Source organism: Arabidopsis lyrata (genome assembly GCF_000004255.2).
Source record: "Arabidopsis lyrata subsp. lyrata unplaced genomic scaffold ARALYscaffold_2, whole genome shotgun sequence".
Lineage (NCBI taxonomy): Eukaryota > Viridiplantae > Streptophyta > Magnoliopsida > Brassicales > Brassicaceae > Arabidopsis > Arabidopsis lyrata.
In genome coordinates this window covers 18,408,315-18,431,985 of record NW_003302554.1, presented here as the reverse complement: position 1 = coordinate 18,431,985, position 23,671 = coordinate 18,408,315, and the positions used below count along the sequence as shown (strand labels likewise).

The following is a 23,671-nucleotide window of genomic DNA, read 5'->3' as shown; positions in this document are numbered from 1 at the left end:
AGAGAACAAATTTAAAATCATGTACAAAATTACAATAAAATGCTTTTATAAAGCTATGAATTAAAATAGGAAGCTACTTATTATAAAATCTAAAATGCAAACGTAAAGAAAAATAAACAATATTAGTTTCTAGGAATTATAAATAATAAAAATGTAATTTAGGATTGGGAAAGAAAACTATAGAATACGAAAAAACTATAGAATACCAAAAATATTTGTCCAAAAAGAAAAAAATATTTGTCCAAAAATTCCCAAGAACATTTATTAAACAGAGAAAAATATTTGTCCGAAAATTCCCAAGAATTGTCTTGAGAACCACTCGATCCCCGTCGAGTATGTCCTTAAAATCAAACGAAAACGCTCTTTCATTACCTTTCTTGTTAACATAACTGTTCACAGTCTCTAATATTGCATAAGAACATCACGTCTACTAACATTTTGCTAGGCGCAAATATCAACCCTCGTCTCTCAGATTATGAACATCAACTCTCCTAATAATATTATTTTGTCTTTCTTTTTTTTTCTTTTTTTGTGGGATTATTTTGTCTTTCTTTTATATTTACAGAATTGTGTATAGATTATTAAAGAAGAGCCAATTTTCTTTTAAAGATTATTCAGGAAGAGCTATAGATCTTGATGAGTTAAGAAGGCAGCTTTTCGATATTCCGCGAGTGCCCATAAGGGGAAGGTGTTTCTGTATGTAGCATAGTGTAGCATGCATGTATTCATGAATACTCCTAATATTTCCTGCAAACACACATAACATTAACAAAGAATAATTGAACTCAGTACATACACACATTAATTTTACATTTACTATCATTAAAAAGTCATGGAGTTAAGGTCGATGACATTAATATTAGACCTGATTTTATTAGTAAAAAGTATGAAGTGGTAGGCAATACAAAGATACGAAAAAGTAGGTAAGATAATTCTAAATCTCACGACGTATGTAAGCTTCACCAGATATTCATATATCTGTCAAAGAGGATGTTTGAAAATTACCTGTTGCGGAAAGTCCCCATTTTCAAGTTGCGAAGTGATGATAAGTTTCGCAGCACGATGAAGAGGTGTAGGATCTCTCTCGGCCTGTTGTACAGATACAGCATAGGAAAAAATAGGTTTCAAGATAATTTCGTTGTACTTTAAATAAATGCAAGTGTAAGATTGAAAATATTTGAACCTGTCCGGCATGAATCAAACCCATCATAGCCCAAGCAGTTTGCACTAGGTTTGATCTGTTCCCTTCTAATGGTATGTATCTCTGCGTACAAACCATATTGAGAAGATTTAAAACTTCTCCAAAACTTAAGATTGAAAAATTCTACGCTTGAATTTTGTGTTGAACCATAAAATTTACCTGCTCAGGGCATGACAGATGGCTTTCGCCCCAACCTCCATCTTCTTCTTGTATCGTAAGCAGGAAATCTACACCTTTGCGCATCGCCAGACAACTTTTGTAAGTTTTACCAGCAGCTGCTAGCCCGCTCAGAGCAAACCATGTCGCGTAGATAAAACAGATACCCCAATTTCCATACCTATCATTACTCAAAAAGAAACTATTACGTTACAGTTTTTCCGAACCATCTTCATTAAACATGACTTAATTATGTTAAAGGCATACCATGAACCATCAGGCGTTTGCTTGCTTTCTATGAATTGCACCCCTTTCTCAATCGACTTGATGATCTCTTTCGTTCTGTGATCCGGATAAAGTTGTTTGAATAGAACCAAAGCTTGAATAACAGCTGAGGTACATTCTACATACTCGCGTTCAGCCATAACACTAGTAAAAAAATCTGTGGGATTGAGTAACTGCAACACCAGTTACAAAGGTTAGACCTGAATGATTTTATTCTTAACGATTCTCAAATCCGCAAAAAGGACAACGAAATGTATCCTTATGTGTGGTAGCTCTTACTTCCAACCATTCTTGTGCACGGACAGGCTCCCATGCAGTCAAACCTCCTTTTTCACCCTACATCAAATAAAGTTGTATTCGTGAATATTAATTAGAGACAGAATTTTTGACAACATTAGTCTTATAGATATTATCTCACCTGCAACGATAACAAGAGATTAACAGAATCGTATAGTTGTTCAGGATCTATTCTCTGGCCAACGACCTCAGCTGGCATCAAGGAGAGCAGCATGCAACACTACAAAACACAGAAGTAAAGGTTAATCTGGGGCATAACTCTTGTGGAAACTCTAACTAATACTTCTTCAACAACTAATTTGATTACCTTCAAAGCTTCAGCTGTGCAATCTGACACTTGCCATCCATGATCTCGATCAGACAAAGTCCAGGCTCCTTTGGAAATATGGCGATACATGCTCTTAAAGTCACCTGAAGGGTTTTCTCTAACCTACAAAGTGCTTTAATTTAGGGGGAAATACACATGCAATTGTTCCATAAAGCATTTCAAGGAACATGACTATAATTAAAAGCATATCAAACCTGAGAATTTTTTATGAAATTGTGTCCTTTCCTGAGTACATCATCAGTTTCGTCAGAAAGGTCACAAGCAAGTAAAGCTTGAATCGCAAACCCTGTGTCCCATAGTTGACTTCCAAAGCTCTACAAAAATTTGAAATGCTTAAGAAATTTTGTCAACTAAAGTCTACAATTTATTTATATTTATTAGAACCTGCATTTTCAGTCCGTCTTCAGCAACCCACATGAAGTCCGGAATTCTAGCGAGATGTTTCTTAAAGTGATCTCCATTAGGATTCTCGATCCAGCAAGCAAGCATGCACAGAACCTGCATAAACATTTAGGCATGTATTTGAAATTTACGTTCTCAAGAGAGTACATGCACAATATTTCAAAGGTTTCCTCAATGTCTTACCTTCTCAACACATCCGATGGTAATATAATGGCTATTTTCGTCCTCATAATGTATGTGTTCCATTGCCACTCGAAGAGCCTTTTCCCGTACAAGTTTTTTTAACGGCCAACTTGTAAGGAAAGGCTCCACAAAATTGTGAAGAGTGTCCCATAACAAATCTTGAACCAGAGGATGAGGATAAATCATGTCTTCCTGCAAGATTAAAAACGATGTAATGCATGTGGATTTTCTCCCCTGAAAGAGAAATTTGCATAATAAAATTGGTTTTTTATACTTTTGCACATAGACGGCGCGCTTTGTTCCAATTGATTTCCTCATAAGGTTGTAAGTGGAGTTCTTTGCGCAATAGCATGATAAGAGGTGTAAGAGGACCAACAAATCGTTTCCCATACAGATAAGACATGGGCATATAAACCATTCGAGTATAACACAAAGTTTTTCCTGTATTTGTTTGCGTCAAGAGAGGGAAATTTTAAAACAAAATCTACAGACATATATGTATATAGCAGTTTCAAGTTGATCCATACAGTATAATCTCCAAAATAAGAAAAGAACAAACCTAAGTGTATTGGAATGAAAGAAGGCAGCAACCAAATCTCGGGAGGCATTGGGTTGGTTCCAGACCAATCATAGATTCCGAGTATCTACAAACGAAAAATCGAGTATTAATACTAAAACTTTCAACATCTTTGAGTTTATATTAACATAGGGTCCAAAAGATATTACCGAGAGCCAAAATTTTCCCCAAGAAGGAATATAAGTCACACCACCATGGTCAAGAATCCATTGCCTGGCCCGTTTGCAGGAGTTATCTCGCCCTCCGTTGGGACCTTCTCCGAGCATACGCAAGCATATGTAATTCAGTGCGGTGCAAAACATAACGCTGTTTCCCTCAACATGTAATCCCCATCCACCGTCTTCGTTCTGCAAATTAAGAGACAAAACAAAACTCCGGTGAGGATCTCTAGTCCACTTTAATATCATCCGAGCCAATCGCTGAAAGTACCTGGTGACAATAGATATGCCGAAGCATCTCGCTGCGATGTTCCGCATCGAATATCTTCTCGAGGTGTCCTGTGATATACAAACAAAAAACCTGCACGACAATTTTCTCCGTTTCATTGATTCCTCTTCCTTACTACTATAATTTCTTTAAAATTTTTGAGCAATAGAAACCCTGACTCTCTAATTCGAACCCTAAGAGTATTCGACGAAGAAGAAACGTACCAATGGAGGGAGGAAGAAGAGAGTTCCTGCGATTTCCGCCGGCCAGTGGCCATCGGAGGCAAAGCCGAGAAGAAAGAAACTGCTCTCCGTAGCGCATTCGTCGCGTTTTCGTAAGTTATGGCGTCGCCGTCGTCGATCTTCACCGGCGGGATCACTTGCTCGAATTTCGCCTCTTTCAAAAACTGTGCGTTTTTACAGTCAAATCAGCTCAAGACCAAAAGTAAAAACATTCTTCACGTTGAAAAGAAAAAAAAAATAAAGGAAACAGGAATAAAAAAACATGATGTGAGTAATCGCACATGGCCCATTAATTTTTACGGCCCAAAAGTAAAAAGCTTCATTACGATTTCGTCATTGGTTGTCACGATTTGAATAATTGATTTTCCTAGAGCCATTAATAAATTATGAATTATGATTATCTCTGTTTCAAATGACTTGCCTAAACTATAAATTCTGGGAAAGAAAAAGAAACCAGTATATAGCCCCATATCACAATCTATTTAGACTTTAGGACGTCATGTTTAATTGTTTATGATAAACAAATAAATCTCACTAGCTTGTAAATAAATAACTCACTTGCATTCGCCACAAGAGATCACTGCAACCTTTAACACGGGAACGGTTGTCTAAAAATTTCCGGCGAGCTTCTTCGACGGCGGCTCGTTCCTCTGGTGTGCCGGCTTTGGGATCAAATTCCCATGTTTGACGTCCGACGAAGTTGTTGCTGCTGAATAAGTAAGGGTCTTCTCCATTTCCCTCTCCTATCTTCAACTTCCACATAATGATATATATGTATATATGATCCTATGCATACTCAACGAGTTTAGAATTCATACAAACAATCACATGATGGTATATTATATAGTCCAGTTTGTAAACATGCGTACGGTATATATATATACATGATTATATATGTCTAATGTCTTTATATATTGAAAGAGCCCTTATGTAATGAAGATGAGATAGATAGTAGAGATAAGAGAGTGAACGAGAGCGTACTTGTGCTGGATCGATGTTTGTCTTTGCGATTGGTGATTATACTTTGGGGGGTTTCATGTACGTATGCGGTATGGTTATATATATAGAGTTGGAGGAAAATTGAATAAGAACATTTTGGGCTTATTAATAAATAAATTATGATCTTTTTATTATTCTTAGTATTTGTTTCTTATCTCTCAACTTGATATATTATTTAAGTTAGCCAAATGTTTTTCTCAATTATAAAAGGTATGTTTCTTATAAAATATCAAATCTCATATAACCCCAAAATCAAACTCATGTTAAGTTCATGCAACTCAATATAGAATAGATGTACTTTTAAACAGTGGCGGATCCAGAAGCTGTTTTTACATGGGGCACAATTACGTTTTAGCATAAAAAATTAAAATCTGAAAATCGATCGGAAAATTTCGACTTCAAAATCGAATCGAATATTCATAAAATTTCTAACAGATTCTAAATGTTTTGAACGGAATTATCCAAACCAAACAAAAAATTAAATATTATACCCTAAAACCCGAAATAAAATTATATATCTAAAAATATTATTTACATTTAGTTATAATTTTATAACCAAAAATACCAAATTAAAAAGAAATATCTAAATAACCTAGATATCCAAAAATCATTAGTTATATTTATCACAATTGTACAATTGTTTAACCAAATTTTATTAAAATTGAACCAATTTTTATTATAATTGAACAATTATTAGCTTTTTTTCTTTTTTTTCGACCGATCCGAGTCCAACATATATCCGAACCGCATAGTCATAAAACCTCAACGGATAATAAACTCTCCTATCCAAATTATCCATATCCGATCCAAAACCAGCACAAACTTAAACACAACCTTAATGAATTTGATAATTTTTCAGAAATTATTTGTACATGAGACATAACCTAATAAATTTGAGAAAATTTATTAGCTTTAATACATATATTAGTTGAGCAAATGAAACAAAAAAAAAAAAAAAAAAAAAAAAAAAAAAAAAAAAAAATTGAGAAATGAGTATGGGGCACGTGCCCCACCTCTCCTCTACCTACGTCCGCCCCTGCTTTTAAAAACACTTTTGTTTTTTTATTTCGTAAGAGTGTAGAGAGTCTAGAGACCACTCAAATAAACGCTGTATAGAAAAGTTAGAAACGATACGGTCGCACTTACCACTAGGCCTGGGCAAAAAAACCGCTAACCAAATAACCGACCGAACCGAACCGAAAAAAACCGAACCATATCCGAACCGAAGTTTTTAAAATAACCGAATGGTTTGTAAAATCCCCTATCCAAACTAACCGAAACCGAACCGAACCGAACCGATAACCAAACGGTTAACCGAAATATCCAAAAACCTATAAGATACCCAAAAATAATATCCAAAACTATAATTATAAACTCAAAATATTAATTACTTTTAGAATCAAAATAATCAAATACTTTAAATAATCAAAATATTCAAATATTGTTTGTTATATTTGTCAAAGTTAAATACTCTTTTACAAAATTGAATCAAATTTTAATATTTTTTTCTAATACTTTCTTTTTTTTTGTATTTTCTTTTTGTATTTTTTTTTGGTTAATTTTGGTTAGTTTCGGTTAGTTACGGTAAATTTTGGTTAGTTTCGGTTAGTTACGGTAAATTTTGGTTAATTTGGGTAAAAACCCGAACCAAACCGAACGTGATAAAAGTTTGGTTAGTTACGGTTATCTATTTAAATATCCAAACCGAACCGAACCGAAAGGTAACCGAACCGAACCGAACCGAAATTCTTAAAATATCTGAATGGTTATTATATTACCATATCCAAACTAACCGAAACCGAACGTAACCGAACCGAAACCGAATGGTTAACCGAATGCCCAGGCCTACTTACCACACCGCCAAAGCTCTTTCTCTCTCTCTGCAGGTACGCATCCCATGTTACACGTGGCCGGCCGTATATAAGCGTTAATTGCGATTGACAAATTGAGTTAGTTCTCTTTCACTCTCATTACATATGTTTTTGTCAAATTACTATATTTAGATCATAACGATCATGTGCGCCCTACATTTTTATACGAACATTTGTCCACTCTGCATCAGTGCATCCAATACGGTGCACGATTCGTTTATGGTTAGGTCGGCCAACGGTCATGATTAAATGCTGATTGATACACATATAATTTAGGTTCCTTTTTATAATGGTCTGATGTGCAGTAACAGTTGGGATTGAATTACAAACGCTTAACAAGTGGCGATTATGAATGATTGTGAGTCGTTAACAAAAACAACGACGATTCATTTTTGTCATTATGTGTAGGGATCGATCCCTTATGTTTATGATTAAAATAACTATTTGTTTAACTCGTGAATTATCTTGAAAAGAAAGCTCTGCAATTTTGTCATTTAACCTCTAAACTTTCCAACTACAAAAATAGATCATATGTTTTTTCAAATTTATCTAATAATTAAAATCGTAATATATAATATGTTATTTCAAAAAATATTTTACGGTTTTAGTTGAATAAATTGAGTGAGCTTAACATGTCTATATTTTTGGCTCACTCGCTATAAACATTAAAAACGAAAAGAGAAATTGGTTTAATACCTCCCAACTAGATCGTAAATTTAATCTTCATAAATTCTAAGTGTATCCAACGCTCATATTCACAACCGGACATTTGAAATCCACCGTCTACAACCAAACTTATCCTAGCTAGGGCTTTTAAATATACACCCAGGCCTGTATACACCCTTTGTTTCCGATCGATGACAATCTAAACCCCCAGGTTTTTAGCTACTGCACTAGTCTCTAGATAAACTATGGGTGTAAATGGTAACCGAGGATATTGGCTGAATTTGGTTGAATTGCTGAATATATTTGTGTTTTTCTGTGGAATCTGGCTGAATAATTGAAAGTTCAAATGGTAACAGCTGAATCTAGCTGAATAATTGAAAGTTCAAATGGTAACAGCTGAATCTAGCTGAATTTTTTTAAATAATTAATCAAATAAACTTATAAATTAGAGAATTGTTATGCTGAAACCGAACCGAAAAAGAAGAACTAAACCAAAACCTACGAAATAACCAAAATAGATCTTAAACTTCATAACCGAAAGAACCGAAACCAAAATATTTCGGACACCTAAATGAATCCGAAATTCAATTATATATATCCAAAATATTAGTTTGCTTTATAATGAGTAATTAAAAATCCAAATAATCAAAAATATCCAAATAACCGAACCGGAAACAAATGGACCTAAACCGTAGTAACCGAAAAATACTCAAAATTTCCAGAATATACGAATTTTTTTCCGAAAATGTCTAAAATACCCAAAAATATTCTATTTTTTGGTTATTCAGATAAGAACCGGAACCGAAAAATATCCAAAAAATTTTTGGTTCCTAATCATTTCTTGATTCAAAAAACCGAAATACCCAAAACCAAACCGAACATGACCCAATTCTAAAATAACTGAATAGATGCTAAACTCAAAAACCAAAATACCCGAAACCCAAAAATACCGAATTGAAACCGAACGAAATACCTGAAAATTGGAACTATCTGCTATTATCCCAAATAAAACCATAATATCATTAAAATATTTTAAACTATTAATTCTTTACCTTTTTTAAAAAAAAACTATTAATTCTTTAAAAATCCACAAATATACAACTTTTTCCATTAACTTTTCCTCAAACTTATCAAATGATGTAACATTTTTTTTTCCTCAAAGAATTCCACAAAACCATGTTACCATTTAGACTCTATATTATAATGAGATGGATCTTCATTGATACTCACGTCACGTCACTCAATTACAAAAGTTTATCTTTTTTTTTCATCTTTAATTTTCTTTTATATAATTGAACGAGAATATTCCTCGAGTATGGTATTTAGGCTCTTTAAAAAAAAAAAAAAAAGTATGGTATTTTCGGCTGGACCCAGATTATACATGACACTTGCGGAATATCTTATATGAGCTTTGAGTGCCAAGCGAGGACCGAGGATGAACTCTTCTGGTCTTTTTTTTTTTTGGATTAAGGGGCAAAGCTCTCTTCTGAGTTCTGATCTATGAATATTAAATAGGCCACACATGAAGAGATTACTTGATTCACTGGCAAATATTCAAGTAATGTGATTATGTGAATCAAGTAAGGTAATGCAAATATTCATTTACAAAACCATGCATGCAAACTACCGTTGAAATATTCAATTACCAACCAGTTTTCTCCTAAAACACCCATATATGAAACATAAGATCTTGAATCGTTTAATATGCAGATGTAATGCATTTATACGTTAGAACGTTATGCTTATGTTTAAGAAAGATAAAATAATTTATTTTTATCGAACATTTATCAAACATTTATGATTTACATATCGTAAACGAAAATGCAAACATAAAAACTTCCTTGTTATACGCTTACAATTTGCTAAAGATTAATGATAAAATTAACCAGTTAGTTAACTGTTATAGTTTTATTCCATTTATTTGAACTTAAGTTGGCGATTTTGTATAAAAATGTAAGTACATGCAAACGCAAAAAAATTAAAAAGAAGAAATGAATCGAAATTTGAAAAGACAACAAAAAATATGCAAAAACTCAGCTCGAAGAGGTTGCAATATTACAAGACAGCCTCAAACTTTCAAAAGTTTTGGAGATTAACCTCGTCGCGCGTCTAAAAAGTTTATGAAAAATCTAGATACCATTTTCATTTTGCAAAAACTCTTGTTTCAAAGTTATAGTTTAATAAATATATAAAACTTCAAAACGAATTATGTATGTGTGTGCGTGTAAATGAATTCAATTTCACTCACTTCTCTTCTTTCCTCCACATATATTACGTGCATCTCAATGCACAATGCATAAAATATGCCATATCTTCAGATTATTAATTAATTAAGATCTAAAGAATGTGGAAGTTGAAGATAGCAAATGGAAACAAAGAAGAGCCCTACTTGTTCAGCACCAACAACTTCCTCGGAAGACAGACATGGGAGTTTGATCCGGACGCCGGCATAGCAGAGGAACTAGCTGCCGTCGAAGAAGCTCGTCGGAAATATTTTGATGATCGTTTTCAGGTTAAAGCTAGCAGCGATCTCATATGGCGTATGCAGGTATTTATTTTTCTTTTCTTTTTGTGTCAACATATATAGTTTATGAATCAAAGTAAGGATCGACGAGCCAAACCGGAAACCTGAGAAGTGATGGTATCCTAGTGGTATTTCCTTCTCACAGATGAGTGCTAGAGGTCTCGAGTTCGAGTCTCTCTGTCACCACGATGGTACTGAACCTCTCCAAATAAAAACTCCTCCATACAAGTAGGGACAAGCGGTGTATACTAACGTTTTCAGGTTAAAGCTAGCAGCGATCTCATATGGCGTATGCAGGTATTTATTTTTCTTTTCTTTTTGTGTCAACATATACTCTAACAGTTTTTTAAAAAAAAAAAAAAAAAAAAAAGGAAAACTTCAATGAAAAACAATATATGGTTCGTTGTATTTTTTTAAAATTTAATTAGTGATATATGCCTCAGCCTCTGGTACTGAATTTATTTCCCTGTCATTATCCTGAATTAAACAAAAATGAAGCTTGAAAACAGTAATTCGTGGATAAAAAATTGTTCTTGAGCACCTTTGTACTATATTTGGATATTCGCAAAATTCAATATGTATGTTCACTGACAATTTCATAAACAGGCTTTAGCTAGTGTCAAGTCCAATACGTGTGATCATTACAAGCTTACATTGGTTAGATCTATCTAGACTATTATAAGCTAGCTAAAACATAGACTATAATAAGTACTCCATGGACCATGATGATGCTAATTTTCAGAAAAAAGGTTTCATAGAATATAATGTATATTCACACGATTAACTAAAATGCTTGCTATATAAAGTTCTGAATTAAGTTATATTTTTCTAAGCAAATTTGTGTTCGTCCATGGATATACGAGAATATTTAGGAGTATCAGAAAATTCTGTAGAAGAATATTATTGTTTCCAATTGACATTGATATTCATAGGAAATGAAATAACACATCCCATAGTTCTGTGTAAATAGCATGTATAAAGACATGGTGGAACTGGGGATAAATAACGTGATTATGGGTTAGGTCCATATTTTTAGTTTTTTGCAAACCTTTAAAAGGCAAAAACCGTTGCCTTTTTAATTTAAAATCAAGACCTTCAAATAATATAAAATGTATTTTATTAGACCCGAACAGTAAATTTATTATAATTCTAAGGGCCTAGACTATAAATAAATTAAACCTAAAGATTTCACCGGTCAAAGTCAAAGTCAAACGTTCAATTACAATCCCTAACCTTCGAGTAGTGAGTGACCTTACCGGCTTACTTGACGTCGCCGGGAATTATCACCGGCCTCGACCTCCATGAAGATGCCATTACATTCTGGGAGAGGAGAGAGTAAAAAACTTATCGAAGCCTGATCGTGTTTCAAACGGTGATTGAACGCAGAAATCGGAATTTGCGGAACATAGTAATCGATGTCTCCATGTGGTGACATCTTGATTAAAGTTGGAATCTGTGTCATGAACTTGTATGATTGAAACATGTATATTGAAATCCTATATATGATGCAGTTTTTAAAAGAGAAGAAATTCGAGCAAGTTATACCTCCGGTAAAAGTTGAAGATGCCAACAAGATCACGAGCGAAATAGCTACAAATGCGTTAAGGAGAGGGGTCAATTTCTTATCGGCATTGCAGGCCACTGATGGACACTGGCCTGCAGAAAATGCTGGTCCTTTATTCTTCCTTCCTCCATTGGTATGTATGTCTCTATCTGCATGCTCTAAATGAGGTTATTATCCAATTTCCTCTCCTCTGATATTTTTGTTTGTTTGTAAGATAACAGGTTTTCTGTCTATTTGTCACTGGACATCTCCATGAGATATTCACTCAAGAGCATCGTCGAGAGATCCTCAGATACATCTACTGTCACCAGGTACCTACCACTTATGCTACTTTTATCAACTCTTTTCCATCAATTTTACCGTTGAGATGTGTTTATTTCAAGAATGAAGATGGTGGCTGGGGATTACACATAGAAGGAGACAGCACCATGTTCTGCACCACACTAAACTATATTTGCATGCGCATACTTGGAGAATCTCCTTTTGGAGGACCAGGAAACGCGTGCAGACGGGCCAGGGATTGGATTCTTGACCATGGGGGTGCAACATACATACCCTCTTGGGGCAAAACTTGGCTTTCTGTAAATATCCCCATGAAATTTTGGTACAATCAATAGGCAAAATGATATTCAGAAGGTTGTTTTGATATTTGGTTAAATGTTTGTAGATACTTGGTGTCTTTGATTGGTCAGGAAGCAACCCCATGCCTCCAGAGTTTTGGATCCTACCTTCGTTTCTTCCAATACATCCAGGTGTTATTTTCTTCACATCTTGAATATCTCTATCTTTACTTCAATAAAATAACTAGTGATTAGGGTGTTACAATCAATTAAGACTTGAAACCATTTAACGAAAATCTGCAGCGAAAATGTGGTGTTACTGCCGGTTGGTTTACATGCCAATGTCTTATCTTTACGGGAAGAGATTTGTTGGTCCAATAAGTCCTCTTATTCTGCAACTACGCGAAGAAATTTACTTGCAGCCTTATGCAAAAATAAACTGGAACAGAGCACGCCATCTATGTGCAAAGGTAAGATCAATCATTGTTCCTTCTTTAAATAGATTTTTCAGGAAGACAAATTCACAGAAAACCTTCCACTTTCATCCTCAGGAAGACGCGTACTGTCCTCATCCACAAATTCAAGATGTTATATGGGACTGTCTTTACATCTTCACTGAGCCGTTTCTTACATGTTGGCCATTTAATAAGCTGCTTAGGGAAAAAGCTCTTGGGGTGGCAATGAAACACATACATTATGAAGACGAAAATAGCCGTTATATTACCATTGGATGTGTTGAAAAGGTAAAATAAATACAGTCCTTATGCAGAAATGCTGGAGTACTCAGCATTTATCTTCGAATTAACTAAAAACTCCAGATTCTTTTTGTAGGCATTATGCATGCTTGCCTGTTGGGTTGAGGATCCTAACGGAAGTCATTTCAAGAAGCATCTTTTGAGGATTTCTGATTACTTGTGGATTGCAGAAGATGGGATGAAAATGCAGGTGTCAATGAAAATTCGGGATCTATCTGTTATGTCACTTAATGGAAAGTTTGTGTGGCATAAAAATATTATGAGTCACGTATTTTTCAGAGCTTTGGAAGTCAATTATGGGATTCAGGATTTGCCCTCCAAGCTTTAGTTGCAAGTGATCTCGCGAACGAAATCCCAGATGTACTCAGGAGAGGATATGACTTTTTAAAAAATTCTCAGGTTCGATATCCTCTGCAGTATGATTTTGTGACTTTAAATTATCAGAACAATAGAAGATGTCTTACGGAACTGAGAATTCTTAAGGTTAGGGAGAACCCTTCGGGTGACTTTACGAACATGTTCCGTCACATCTCTAAAGGGTCGTGGACTTTCTCTGATCGAGACCATGGATGGCAAGCTTCCGACTGCACAGCCGAAGGGTTTAAGGTGATTAGCCAGAATTCGATTGCTATAATGAGTTGGTCAGCTTTCCACCTAATTAGTACACTTATCTTGGTTTGTAGTGTTGCCTTTTGCTTTCGATGATGCCACCTGACATTGTTGGCCCGAAAATGGATCCCGAACAGTTATATGAGGCTGTTACTATCTTACTGTCTCTACAGGTGAGTTTTATACCCCATATAGAACGCACTTCCTCAACTTTTTATGATAAGAAATTTTTGTTTACTTGCTCTGGCTGCAGAGTAAAAATGGAGGTGTAACTGCTTGGGAGCCTGCCCGTGGACAAGAATGGTTGGAAGTAAGAACGAAATCCCATCAAGATTTTGTATCACAATGTTTATGAGGCACCGGAAAGAAATTCTCTGAAACATCTTTTCACTTTTTTCTCGTGTTTCAGTTGCTAAATCCTACTGAAGTTTTTGCTGACATTGTGGTTGAGCACGAGTACAATGAGTGTACTTCATCAGCAATCCAAGCTTTGATTCTGTTCAAGCAACTATATCCGAATCACAGGACAGCAGAGATCAACACTTCCATCAAGAAAGCCGTGCAATATATAGAGAGCATACAAATGCATGATGGTTCATGGTATTATATAAATGACTTTCAGATAAGGTGAAATTGTTCACAAAGATTATGGTTTACCAAAAAATCTTGGATTGATAGGTACGGAAGCTGGGGAGTTTGCTTCACATACAGTACATGGTTTGGTCTGGGAGGCCTCGCAGCTGCTGGAAAGACGTACAACAACTGTTTGGCTATGCGTAAAGGCGTTCATTTCCTTCTCACAACTCAAAAAGATAATGGAGGTTGGGGTGAAAGCTACTTGTCATGTCCTAAAAAGGTATAATCTCCTGATAATCATTGCTTGTAAGGGTCTTTATCCCAGTTCCTGCGATTCAAGAAAAATATACTTGGTTTGGTGTACAGAGATACATTCCAAGTGAAGGGGATAGATCAAACTTGGTGCAAACCTCTTGGGCAATGATGGGTCTACTTCATGCTGGACAGGTTCAGAATAGCGATCTCACACTGCAGGAAAGATCTTAGTTAAAGGCATTAATTGTTTCTTTTAATCTCACACTACAGGCAGAGCGAGATCCGGCTCCTCTTCACCGTGCTGCGAAGCTCTTAATCAACTCTCAACTGGAGAATGGCGATTTTCCTCAGCAGGTACTTTTGGAACATGACATAAAAAGCTGCTCATTTTAAAACCTTAGATATGCCCTCACAAGATTTATGTAGAAGCTGATGAACATAACCCCTTTAGACTCTAATTTTAACTAGTCTTTTTGCTGCCTAAGATTTTCTTCTGTTCTTAGACAAACAAGGCACACCAACATTGCTAATTCGAAAGAAGATTTTGTGAATTGAGCTAACAAAATGCATAACCACAGGAGATAACTGGAGCTTTCATGAAGAACTGCTTGTTACACTATGCAGCATACAGAAACATCTTCCCCGTGTGGGCACTCGCAGAGTATAGGAGACGAGTTCCGTTGCCATATGAAAACCTTGAACAGAGAGAAGAAGTAAGATCCATCATAACGTCTCAACAGTCACAGGTCATTGACCATGATGTAGGATCATAAAGTCATGACCTCTCTTTTGCAATAAGCTATTAATTATTTATATGAAGGTGGTTGAGTATTCTACTGAATAAGCAAACTAATGATCGTACGTGTATAATATATTCATACATACACATCTATAGTATATGTTCATATGTATTATATTTATATATGTTCTCAAGTTATATAAATGTGTTATAATATTATATGTATGTAGTTATGTACGTATCCAAGATTAACCAAAATCTTTTCCACCAACAAGTAATCTCATTTTTGTCTCTTAATTCTCTATCATCCCAGAAGTAACCTGTTCTTGTCGGTGTTTTATTATCACTGATTTACCAAAATTCCACCTACTTTGTCTTGAATTAATTTAATTCCACATATATATACATATAAATATATATATATATGTGTGTGTATGTATGTATGCGTTGAATTAAGAAGAAATCAGGTAGTTTTGTAATGTGGAGGTTGAAGATAGGAGAAGGCAGCGGAGATGATCCCTACTTATTCACTACTAACAACTTCGTCGGACGACAAACATGGGAGTTTGATCCTGACGCAGGCTCGCCGGAGGAAAGATACGCCGTCGTTGAGGCTCGCCAGAGTTTCTACGACAACCGTTTTCATGTTAAAGCAAGCAGCGATCTCTTGTGGCGCATGCAGGTTCGTGATTTATTCCTTGGAACATTTCGTTTAATCTTATTAACTTGCTAATTGAAATAATGAAATCCCATGTAATTCATACTATATTTTACTGCTCTAACAACGTGCTATTTTAGTAAAAAATAAACATTTTTAAAACTAACATGAATGATTTTGATTCCTACATATTTACCTTCCTCATTTAAGAAAGCTTTTTTTTGCTTTAATTAACTCACCATTTAAGAAAGTCTTTTTTTGTTCTTTTTTTTTTTTGCAATGTTGGAATGAAAAAAAGAAATTAAATACATATTTTGCGAAATTACGAACAAGGCCCACAAAAAAAAGTTTATCTGCGAAATGTATCCGTTATTTCAAAAGTAACGAATTTTGCAACAGTTTTTGAAGGAGAAAAAATTTGAGCAAGTGATAGCTCCGGTGAAAGTTGAAGGCTCCGAGAAGGTAACCTTCGAAACGGCGACGAATGCATTACGGAGAGGTGTTCATTTCTTCTCGGCGTTGCAGGCCAGCGACGGTCACTGGCCAGCCGAAAATGCCGGCCCTTTGTTTTTCCTTCCGCCACTGGTTAGTAGTTTTTACGGTGTCAATTGTACAATCTGAGATTATTAAAGATTCATTGTGCAGTACGAAGAACGATAATTTCAAATGGATCGACGAATGAATTTGGATTTGGGATCAGTGTGATTTAGTTTTCGTGCAAGTGGGGATGTTGAAATTGAAAGAGGGAATTTTTAAGTGAAAGTCTGAAACTTTGTTGCTCCGGCACACAACTGTCTGTGTAGGTGTTTTGTCTTTACATCACGGGACATCTTGATGAAGTATTCACTTTAGAACATCGAAAAGAGATTCTTCGATACATCTACTGTCATCAGGTACATTTAGCTCCACTTGGAAATGTATCTTCTTCAATGTGCTCATGTTGGATTTTTCTGTCCATAGAAGGAAGATGGTGGGTGGGGATTACACATTGAAGGTCATAGCACAATGTTCTGTACTGCGTTGAATTACATATGTATGCGTATACTTGGAGAAAGTCCTGTTGGAGGTCATGAAAATGCGTGTAGACGAGCCCGGGAATGGATCCTTAGTCATGGTGGTGTCACCTACATACCTTCTTGGGGTAAAACTTGGCTTTCGGTAAGTATTCAGATCATCTGGTAATCTGAGAATGACTAGAAAAGTTGTATCATAAGCGTCTTTTTGTTGTCTGCAGATACTTGGTGTGTTTGACTGGTCTGGAAGCAACCCAATGCCTCCTGAGTTTTGGATCCTACCTTCTTTCTTTCCCGTGCATCCAGGTTTGTTATTTGAACAAAAACCGGACTTAGCGTACAATGACTAAGAGATTCTCTTCACAAGTATTCTATCAGTGAGATGGCTAATTAACGAAATGATCTTACAGCAAAAATGTGGTGCTACTGCCGGATGGTTTACTTGCCAATGTCGTATCTCTACGGGAAGCGGTTTGTCGGCCCAATAACGTCTCTGATTTTGCAACTGCGGAAAGAACTCTACTTACAGCCTTATGAAGAAATCAATTGGATGAAAGTCCGCCATCTTTGTGCAAAGGTAAGAATGTTAGGATGTATTGTCATTAATTTCTCTTTAGGATTTTCTTTCATGGAAAAGAACACGGAGACATTCCTCTACTTTACCTTAGGAAGATACATACTATCCCCGTCCACTGGTTCAAGAGTTAATATGGGACAGTCTTTACATCTTCGCGGAGCCTTTCCTTGGACGTTGGCCATTTAACAAGTTTCTTAGGCAAAAGGCTCTTCAGGTGACAATGAAGCACATACACTATGAAGATGAAAATAGTCGTTATATCACCATTGGGTGTGTGGAAAAGGTAAGAACACCTTACCTTTAGACAGAAAGCATAGAGAATCTAGAATTAAGTTCTGTCTCTTTCTGCAGGTACTATGCATGTTAGCTTGTTGGGTTGAAGACCCGAATGGGAATTATTTCAAGAAGCACCTTGCTAGAATCTCCGATTACTTGTGGGTGGCCGAAGATGGGATGAAAATGCAGGTATGTCCCCCGAGATTGGAAATCCAATTTGTTATGTTTAATAACCTTGAGTTGGTAAGAAATCGAAAATTTCTTGACCGGCACAGATTTATGCAGAGCTTTGGAAGTCAACTATGGGATACAGGATTTGCGCTGCAAGCTTTACTTGCAAGCAATCTCTCCAGTGAAATCTCTGATGTACTCAGGAGAGGACATGAGTTCATAAAAGATTCACAGGTTAGATATCCCTGCAGCACTACTAACCATTTCTTTTGAAAAATGGAACATTAGCTTACAAATTGAAAAACAACTGAAGGTTGGAGAGAACCCTTCAGGTGATTTCAGAAGCATGTACCGTCATATATCTAAAGGCGCGTGGACCTTTTCTGACCGAGATCACGGCTGGCAAGTTTCAGACTGCACAGCTGATGGCTTAAAGGTAATTCAACCGTTTAAACCGAACACATTGACATGTTCTTTACTGACCATGCCATTAAGTACTACATCCTTGCTTGTTTTTGGTCAAATAGTGCTGCCTGCTGTTCTCGATGCTGGCACCGGATATTGTTGCCCAAAACAAGACCCAGAGAGACTATATGATTCTGTTAATATCCTGCTTACTTTACAGGTGAGCATTATAGGTCACAGAATCAATATTTTCAATGAAATACCCGTTTTCAGGTCGTGACAGTTTCACTTGTTTTCAGAGCAAAAATGGAGGTGTATCTGCCTGGGAGCCTGCTGGTGCTCCCGAATGGTTGGAAGTAAGAACCAAAAACCATGAAATGTTTTCAAACAACCAACATATACTTTTTAAAACTTTTGTGGTAGCATAATCTTCTATGTATGTGTCTCAGTTGCTCAATCCCACAGAATTGTTCTCCGACATTGTGATTGAGCATGAATACAGCGAATGCACGTCGTCTGCAATCCAAGCATTGAGTTTGTTCAAGCAACTCTTCCCACATCACAGGACAACGGAGATCACTACTTTCATCAACAAAGCTGTGCATTACCTAGAAAGCATGCAAACGCCTGACGGTTCATGGTATACTAACAATTGCAAAGTTTCCCAATCTATTCACAGGAATCTAAGCAAGCCAAGTTAATAACCATTGTTCTTTGAATTGACAGGTATGGGAACTGGGGTATTTGCTTCACGTACGGTACATGGTTTGCTCTTGCAGGCTTAACAGCTGCTGGTAAGACTTACAACGACTGTGAGGCAATACGAAAAGGCGTTCAATTTCTTCTCGGAGCTCAGAAAGACAACGGAGGCTGGGGAGAAAGCTACCTCTCTTGCTCCAAAAAGGTATACGCTTGCACATTTTGATGAAATAAACTTGATGTAGGATCATTCAGTCACTATAATCCTCTTGGACTATGCAGATATACATAGCAAAAGAAGGGGAGATGTCAAACGTGGTGCAAACTGCTTGGGCTTTAATGGGTCTCATTCACTCTGGACAGGTTTAAACTTTCAATATTGGTCGACGAAATTACAATTAATGAATCAGTTCTATATATGACCAGTGCTTTACACAACAGGCGGAGAGAGATCCGGTTCCTCTTCACCGTGGTGCGAAACTAATCATCAATTCACAACTGGAGAGTGGAGATTTTCCTCAACAGGTACGTTTCATACACCAAAATGGCTACTATAATCTTAAAACTTCCAAATTCTGCTATCGCTTTGCTGATAGAACTGGGAAAAACAAAGCTAGAAGCTAATTGTAGTTGGTTTTATTACTTGTCCAGCAAGCAACCGGAGTGTTTTTGAAGAATTGCACGTTACACTACGCTTCATATAGAAACATTCATCCGTTGTGGGCACTCGCAGAATACCGCGCACGAGTTTCTTTGCCATGACGACACTTTTCATAAAGTTCCAGGGAACATGTGAATATATTAACCTATCAGTCTATTACAAGAATTCTTTTATGCGATATTGAACATGCATCAATCCAGTTTATATATGTTGTAGTCAAAGTATCATCATTCACATTTATTTTCTTTTTGTCTACCGTCCATTGGAAGGCAAGTTTCAAATGGTGAAGATAAAGAAATGGGTGATCGTCTAAATTTAGACCATCTGTTACACTTTTTTTTTTTCTTCAACACGTTGAACAAAAGAGTCAAACCACACAAATGTGTTATAATTTCTTATGTTTTTTGTGTTACGGAATCTGAAATTAGATTATCAGCCAAAAATAACACCCTTAAATAACAACCATTAGAAAAAGAGAAAACCCGTTGCCTTGCATCTACTTCATTTGTTACCTCCATAAAGAATCTTTGATCAATCAAAACTCTAATTTTTCTTTTTCAAATCAGAGTGAAGTTTTCGAGATACTTATCTTCCTTTTGCTTTCCTAGGTATTTTACTCAAAAGAAGAGAATGTGGCTACCAAAAGCAAATGGGGCAAAGAAAGAAACAGGAAGTGGTTCAGTAGCAGTTGCAATAGACAAAGACAAAGGAAGCCAGCATGCTCTGAAATGGACAATCGACAATCTTGCTTCTCGTGGCCAAACCATTTCTCTTATTCATGTCCTCTCCAGATCCCATTCTTCTTCAGGTCCCAATCTTCTTCTCAAATTCATGGAATTCTTTCCAGCTTAAAGTTTGATTTTTTTTTTACTTTCGTTGTTGCAGATCTTGAAGAAGGAACGCCACAACAGAGACAGCAATCGGAGAAGATAGCTAAAGATCTCTTTGTATCCTTCCACTGCTATTGTTCCCGTAAAGAGGTACCACTATTAAAGGTCCTAACTTTGAACAATTTATCGAGAAACTCTAATCGCTTCTGCTTGAGCAGATAAATTGTCGAGACATTTTGCTGGAAGACGCAGACAAAGTTAGAGCCATAACCGAATATGTTTCATCTTCCGCAATCGAGAACTTAGTCGTTGGATCTGCATCGCGTAACGGCTTCATGAGGTAATCAATTTACCTTCTTTCAGATTCTGTAACAAAAAACAAAGTCTGTATTTTTTCAACGGATTCTGTAAATTTTGATGATCCTGAGCAGAAGATTCAAGACGGATTTGCCAACAACTGTGTCAAAATCAGCTCCAGATTTCTGCAATGTTTATGTCATTTCAAAAGGCAAAATTGCTTCAGTACGAAATGCATCACGTCCTGCTCCTTACCAAAATTCGATGCAGCATTGTGAAATTGACAATCATCACCCACATACTCCTGACAAAGCACCAAAGCATCATGACCATTCCAATTCTGCAGGTTAATTGTTCATTCCTCTTTGAAAAGAATAAAAAAGTTCTTTGCTTTTTCAAAAGCTGATCCAATTTTTGTGTTTCCAACAGGTAGTACACCGTCTAGACCGCGTAAATCAGTTGAAGTAGATGCTACAAGGTATAGGAAATTTGAAGCTATTGAATTGATTGATGTCTCTAACTTTAATGTCTTACATAAAGATTCAACATTTTTGTTTTTGTAGATCGCCCTTGGTGAAAAGGAAGCCATATGGGGACTTATATGATTCAGATAGCGACCTTTCGTTCATTAGTCCGTCTTCTCATCGTGACTCTGACATTTCATTCATCAGCTCAGGGAGACCGAGCGTTGAGCGGTCTTCCTTTAGCCTTGATTTTCCTGAATCTGCAAGGACTTCCAGAATGTCAACGAGCTCAGAGCAAAGCATTGGCTCTCATCGCTTGGGAATTAAGTTCAGTGATCCTGGTTTCCCTAACGAATCCTCTACATTCTCTGAAGAGAGCGGTAGAACATCCTCCTATTCATCTCAGAGCTTGGTTAGTATTATTATTACTCAAGACCTTCTCTTTTTCTTCGTATAAAGATTGGTTATTTTAGAATACTTGCTTAGATGGGATTGTGTTGTTGCAGGATGATGTTGAAGCTGAAATGAAGAGGCTGCGTCTAGAGCTCAAACAAACCATGGATATGTATAGCACAGCTTGCAAAGAAGCTTTAAGCGCTAGACAACAGGTAGTACTTATTACTAACATCTAAGTCAATGTAGTGGAAATGAGATTAGTACATTTGAATCAAATATCCTTGTTTGAACTTTTAGGCAACCGAGCTTCAAAAGCTGAGAACCGAAGAGGAGAGACGGTTGGAAGAAGCAAAGAGTTCAGAGGAAGCAGCAATGTCAATAGTGGAAAAGGAGAGAGCTAAAGCCAAAGCAGCCTTGGAAGCTGCTGAAGCTGCAAAGAGATTAGCAGAAGTGGAAGCTAAAAGAAGGTTGACTGCAGAGATGAAGACACTGAAGGAATCAGATTCATTCTCTCGCAGATTTGTTCGGTATAGGAAATACACGGTTGAAGAAATCGAAGAAGCTACTTCAAATTTTGCAGAGTCTCAAAAGGTAGGAGAAGGAGGCTATGGACCTGTGTTTAGAGGCTTTCTTGATCACACAAGTGTTGCTGTTAAAGTTCTACGCCCAGACGCAGCTCAAGGGAGATCACAGTTTCAGAAAGAGGTAAAAAACAATCTTTCTTTGTTTCTGATTTTATTCAAGAAAGTTTTCATCTTTGAGTAACATATGTTTATGTTTTGGCAGGTTGAAGTACTAAGCTGCATAAGGCATCCAAACATGGTGCTCCTTCTTGGAGCTTGTCCAGAATTTGGGATTCTTGTTTATGAATACATGGCCAAAGGAAGTTTAGAAGACCGGCTTTTCATGCGAGGAAACACTCCGCCAATTACCTGGCAGCTACGTTTCAGAATCGCTGCTGAGATCGCCACGGGACTCCTCTTCCTCCACCAGACCAAACCTGAACCAATTGTCCACAGAGACCTTAAACCAGGAAATGTGCTCCTTGATTACAATTATGTGAGCAAGATCAGCGATGTTGGGCTAGCAAGATTAGTCCCTGCAGTAGCAGAGAACGTTACACAGTACAGAGTCACTTCAGCTGCAGGAACTTTCTGTTACATTGATCCTGAGTACCAACAAACCGGAATGTTGGGTGTGAAGTCAGATGTTTATTCGCTCGGGATAATGCTTTTACAAATCTTGACTGCGAAACAACCAATGGGTTTGGCTTATTACGTTGAGCAAGCAATCGAAGAGGGGACTCTTAAGGATATGCTTGATCCAGCAGTACCGGACTGGCCTATGGAAGAAGCTCTGTCTTTAGCTAAACTTTCGCTTCAATGCGCGGAATTAAGAAGAAAAGATAGACCTGATCTCGGGAAAGAGATATTACCTGAGCTCAATCGGTTAAGAGAGATCGGTGAAGAGAGTTTAGAGAGTGTGTTTTATGCAGGAAGTCAAGGAAAGTCCCCACACACTAGCCAAGTCTCGATTTCATCATCGGTGAGTGTTTCTTCTCTCTGAAAAATCTTTGAAAGTTTGATTTGTTTTTTTTTTTTTTGTAATGGTTTTTCGTTTTTCGTAGAGTGATCCTTGTATACCGAATTCAGAATCTCCAGCTGCAGAATCTCGATCCTAGATGGAGGAAGAAAATGCGTTAATATTATAGAATCAGATGATGTTTCAAGTGAAGCTCTCACACTCAGTCTGCAGGAGTCATAAACAAAGGCAGAGCAAGTTTCTTTGTTTTGCTGAAAGAAGTTTTAGTGTGTATATAGATAGCCTAGAGAGAATTTTGGTACTCTGTTAAATAATCAGTTATGTAACCCGCCTATTATTATTATTAGGCCCATGACGGTATGGAACAATCAATAGTTCAATACTGTATTTATTAAAGAATTCGATAATGTAACGGCCCATATCAATAGGCCCAATGGCTCAGACCGGTTTGACTCAACCGGAATTGC

At 36.6% G+C, this 23,671-nt stretch overlaps 4 protein-coding genes across 6 annotated transcripts; 3 read left to right on the top strand and 1 right to left on the bottom strand.

Moving 5' to 3' along the window:
• Nucleotides 1-341: 341 nt before the first annotated feature.
• LOC9325286 (amyrin synthase LUP2) lies at nucleotides 342-5,198 on the bottom strand. Its single transcript, XM_021034769.1, is given in 19 exon segments — nucleotides 342-747; nucleotides 1,006-1,089; nucleotides 1,184-1,264; nucleotides 1,361-1,538; nucleotides 1,625-1,815; nucleotides 1,922-1,978; nucleotides 2,061-2,159; nucleotides 2,247-2,369; nucleotides 2,462-2,581; nucleotides 2,652-2,765; nucleotides 2,853-3,044; nucleotides 3,127-3,293; nucleotides 3,412-3,496; nucleotides 3,579-3,776; nucleotides 3,859-3,948; nucleotides 4,080-4,141; nucleotides 4,144-4,261; nucleotides 4,656-4,883; nucleotides 5,079-5,198. Coding segments are annotated over 18 exon segments (2,286 nt in total). The 5' UTR covers nucleotides 4,860-4,883; nucleotides 5,079-5,198; the 3' UTR covers nucleotides 342-624.
• A 4,727-nt stretch (nucleotides 5,199-9,925) lies between these two features.
• LOC9325285 (camelliol C synthase) lies at nucleotides 9,926-15,396 on the top strand. 3 transcript variants are annotated; one of them, XM_021034767.1, is made up of 18 exons: nucleotides 9,926-10,145; nucleotides 10,419-10,454; nucleotides 11,669-11,854; nucleotides 11,943-12,032; nucleotides 12,105-12,302; nucleotides 12,389-12,473; nucleotides 12,585-12,751; nucleotides 12,833-13,024; nucleotides 13,113-13,226; nucleotides 13,316-13,435; nucleotides 13,520-13,642; nucleotides 13,720-13,818; nucleotides 13,899-13,955; nucleotides 14,055-14,245; nucleotides 14,324-14,501; nucleotides 14,588-14,668; nucleotides 14,747-14,830; nucleotides 15,055-15,396. In XM_021034767.1, the coding sequence occupies exons 1-18, from the start codon at nucleotides 9,978-9,980 to the stop codon at nucleotides 15,247-15,249; spliced, it is 2,364 nt and encodes a 787-aa protein (XP_020890426.1). In that variant the 5' UTR covers nucleotides 9,926-9,977; the 3' UTR covers nucleotides 15,250-15,396. The 3 variants fall into 3 exon arrangements, with proteins under 3 accessions (XP_020890426.1, XP_020890425.1, XP_020890427.1); XM_021034766.1 differs by lacking the exon at nucleotides 10,419-10,454 and having other exon boundaries at nucleotides 9,927-10,181; XM_021034768.1 differs by lacking the exons at nucleotides 9,926-10,145; nucleotides 10,419-10,454; nucleotides 11,669-11,854 and having other exon boundaries at nucleotides 11,944-12,032; nucleotides 12,112-12,302.
• A 245-nt stretch (nucleotides 15,397-15,641) lies between these two features.
• Nucleotides 15,642-19,853, top strand: LOC110230807 (beta-amyrin synthase). The gene is given in 18 exon segments (XM_021034772.1): nucleotides 15,642-15,897; nucleotides 16,273-16,458; nucleotides 16,677-16,766; nucleotides 16,834-17,031; nucleotides 17,108-17,192; nucleotides 17,297-17,463; nucleotides 17,555-17,746; nucleotides 17,815-17,928; nucleotides 18,025-18,144; nucleotides 18,224-18,346; nucleotides 18,438-18,477; nucleotides 18,480-18,535; nucleotides 18,615-18,671; nucleotides 18,765-18,955; nucleotides 19,042-19,219; nucleotides 19,297-19,377; nucleotides 19,456-19,539; nucleotides 19,666-19,853. Coding segments are annotated over 18 exon segments (2,277 nt in total). The 5' UTR covers nucleotides 15,642-15,693; the 3' UTR covers nucleotides 19,777-19,853.
• Nucleotides 19,854-20,168: 315 nt separating this feature from the next.
• On the top strand, nucleotides 20,169-23,600 carry LOC9325284 (U-box domain-containing protein 52). Its single transcript, XM_002889175.2, has 10 exons — nucleotides 20,169-20,483; nucleotides 20,561-20,655; nucleotides 20,724-20,845; nucleotides 20,937-21,148; nucleotides 21,232-21,280; nucleotides 21,366-21,678; nucleotides 21,773-21,874; nucleotides 21,960-22,367; nucleotides 22,449-23,207; nucleotides 23,290-23,600. The coding sequence occupies exons 1-10, from the start codon at nucleotides 20,306-20,308 to the stop codon at nucleotides 23,341-23,343; spliced, it is 2,292 nt and encodes a 763-aa protein (XP_002889221.2). The 5' UTR covers nucleotides 20,169-20,305; the 3' UTR covers nucleotides 23,344-23,600.
• The last annotated feature ends 71 nt before the right edge of the window (nucleotides 23,601-23,671 follow it).

What these genes read in the sequence shown, in the direction of transcription:
- LOC9325285 (XM_021034767.1), top strand. Translation starts at nt 9,978, where the DNA reads ATGTGGAAGTTGAAGATAGCAAATGGAAACAAAGAAGAGCCCTACTTG. An exon ending in CTATCTTACTGTCTCTACAG is followed by an intron (nt 13,819 to 13,898) that starts GTGAGTTTTATA and finishes CTCTGGCTGCAG; the next exon opens with AGTAAAAATGGAGGTGTAAC. An exon ending in CAAATGCATGATGGTTCATG is followed by an intron (nt 14,246 to 14,323) that starts GTATTATATAAA and finishes TTGGATTGATAG; the next exon opens with GTACGGAAGCTGGGGAGTTT.
- LOC9325284 (XM_002889175.2), top strand. Translation starts at nt 20,306, where the DNA reads ATGTGGCTACCAAAAGCAAATGGGGCAAAGAAAGAAACAGGAAGTGGT. An exon ending in GTTGAAGTAGATGCTACAAG is followed by an intron (nt 21,281 to 21,365) that starts GTATAGGAAATT and finishes TTGTTTTTGTAG; the next exon opens with ATCGCCCTTGGTGAAAAGGA. An exon ending in GATCACAGTTTCAGAAAGAG is followed by an intron (nt 22,368 to 22,448) that starts GTAAAAAACAAT and finishes ATGTTTTGGCAG; the next exon opens with GTTGAAGTACTAAGCTGCAT.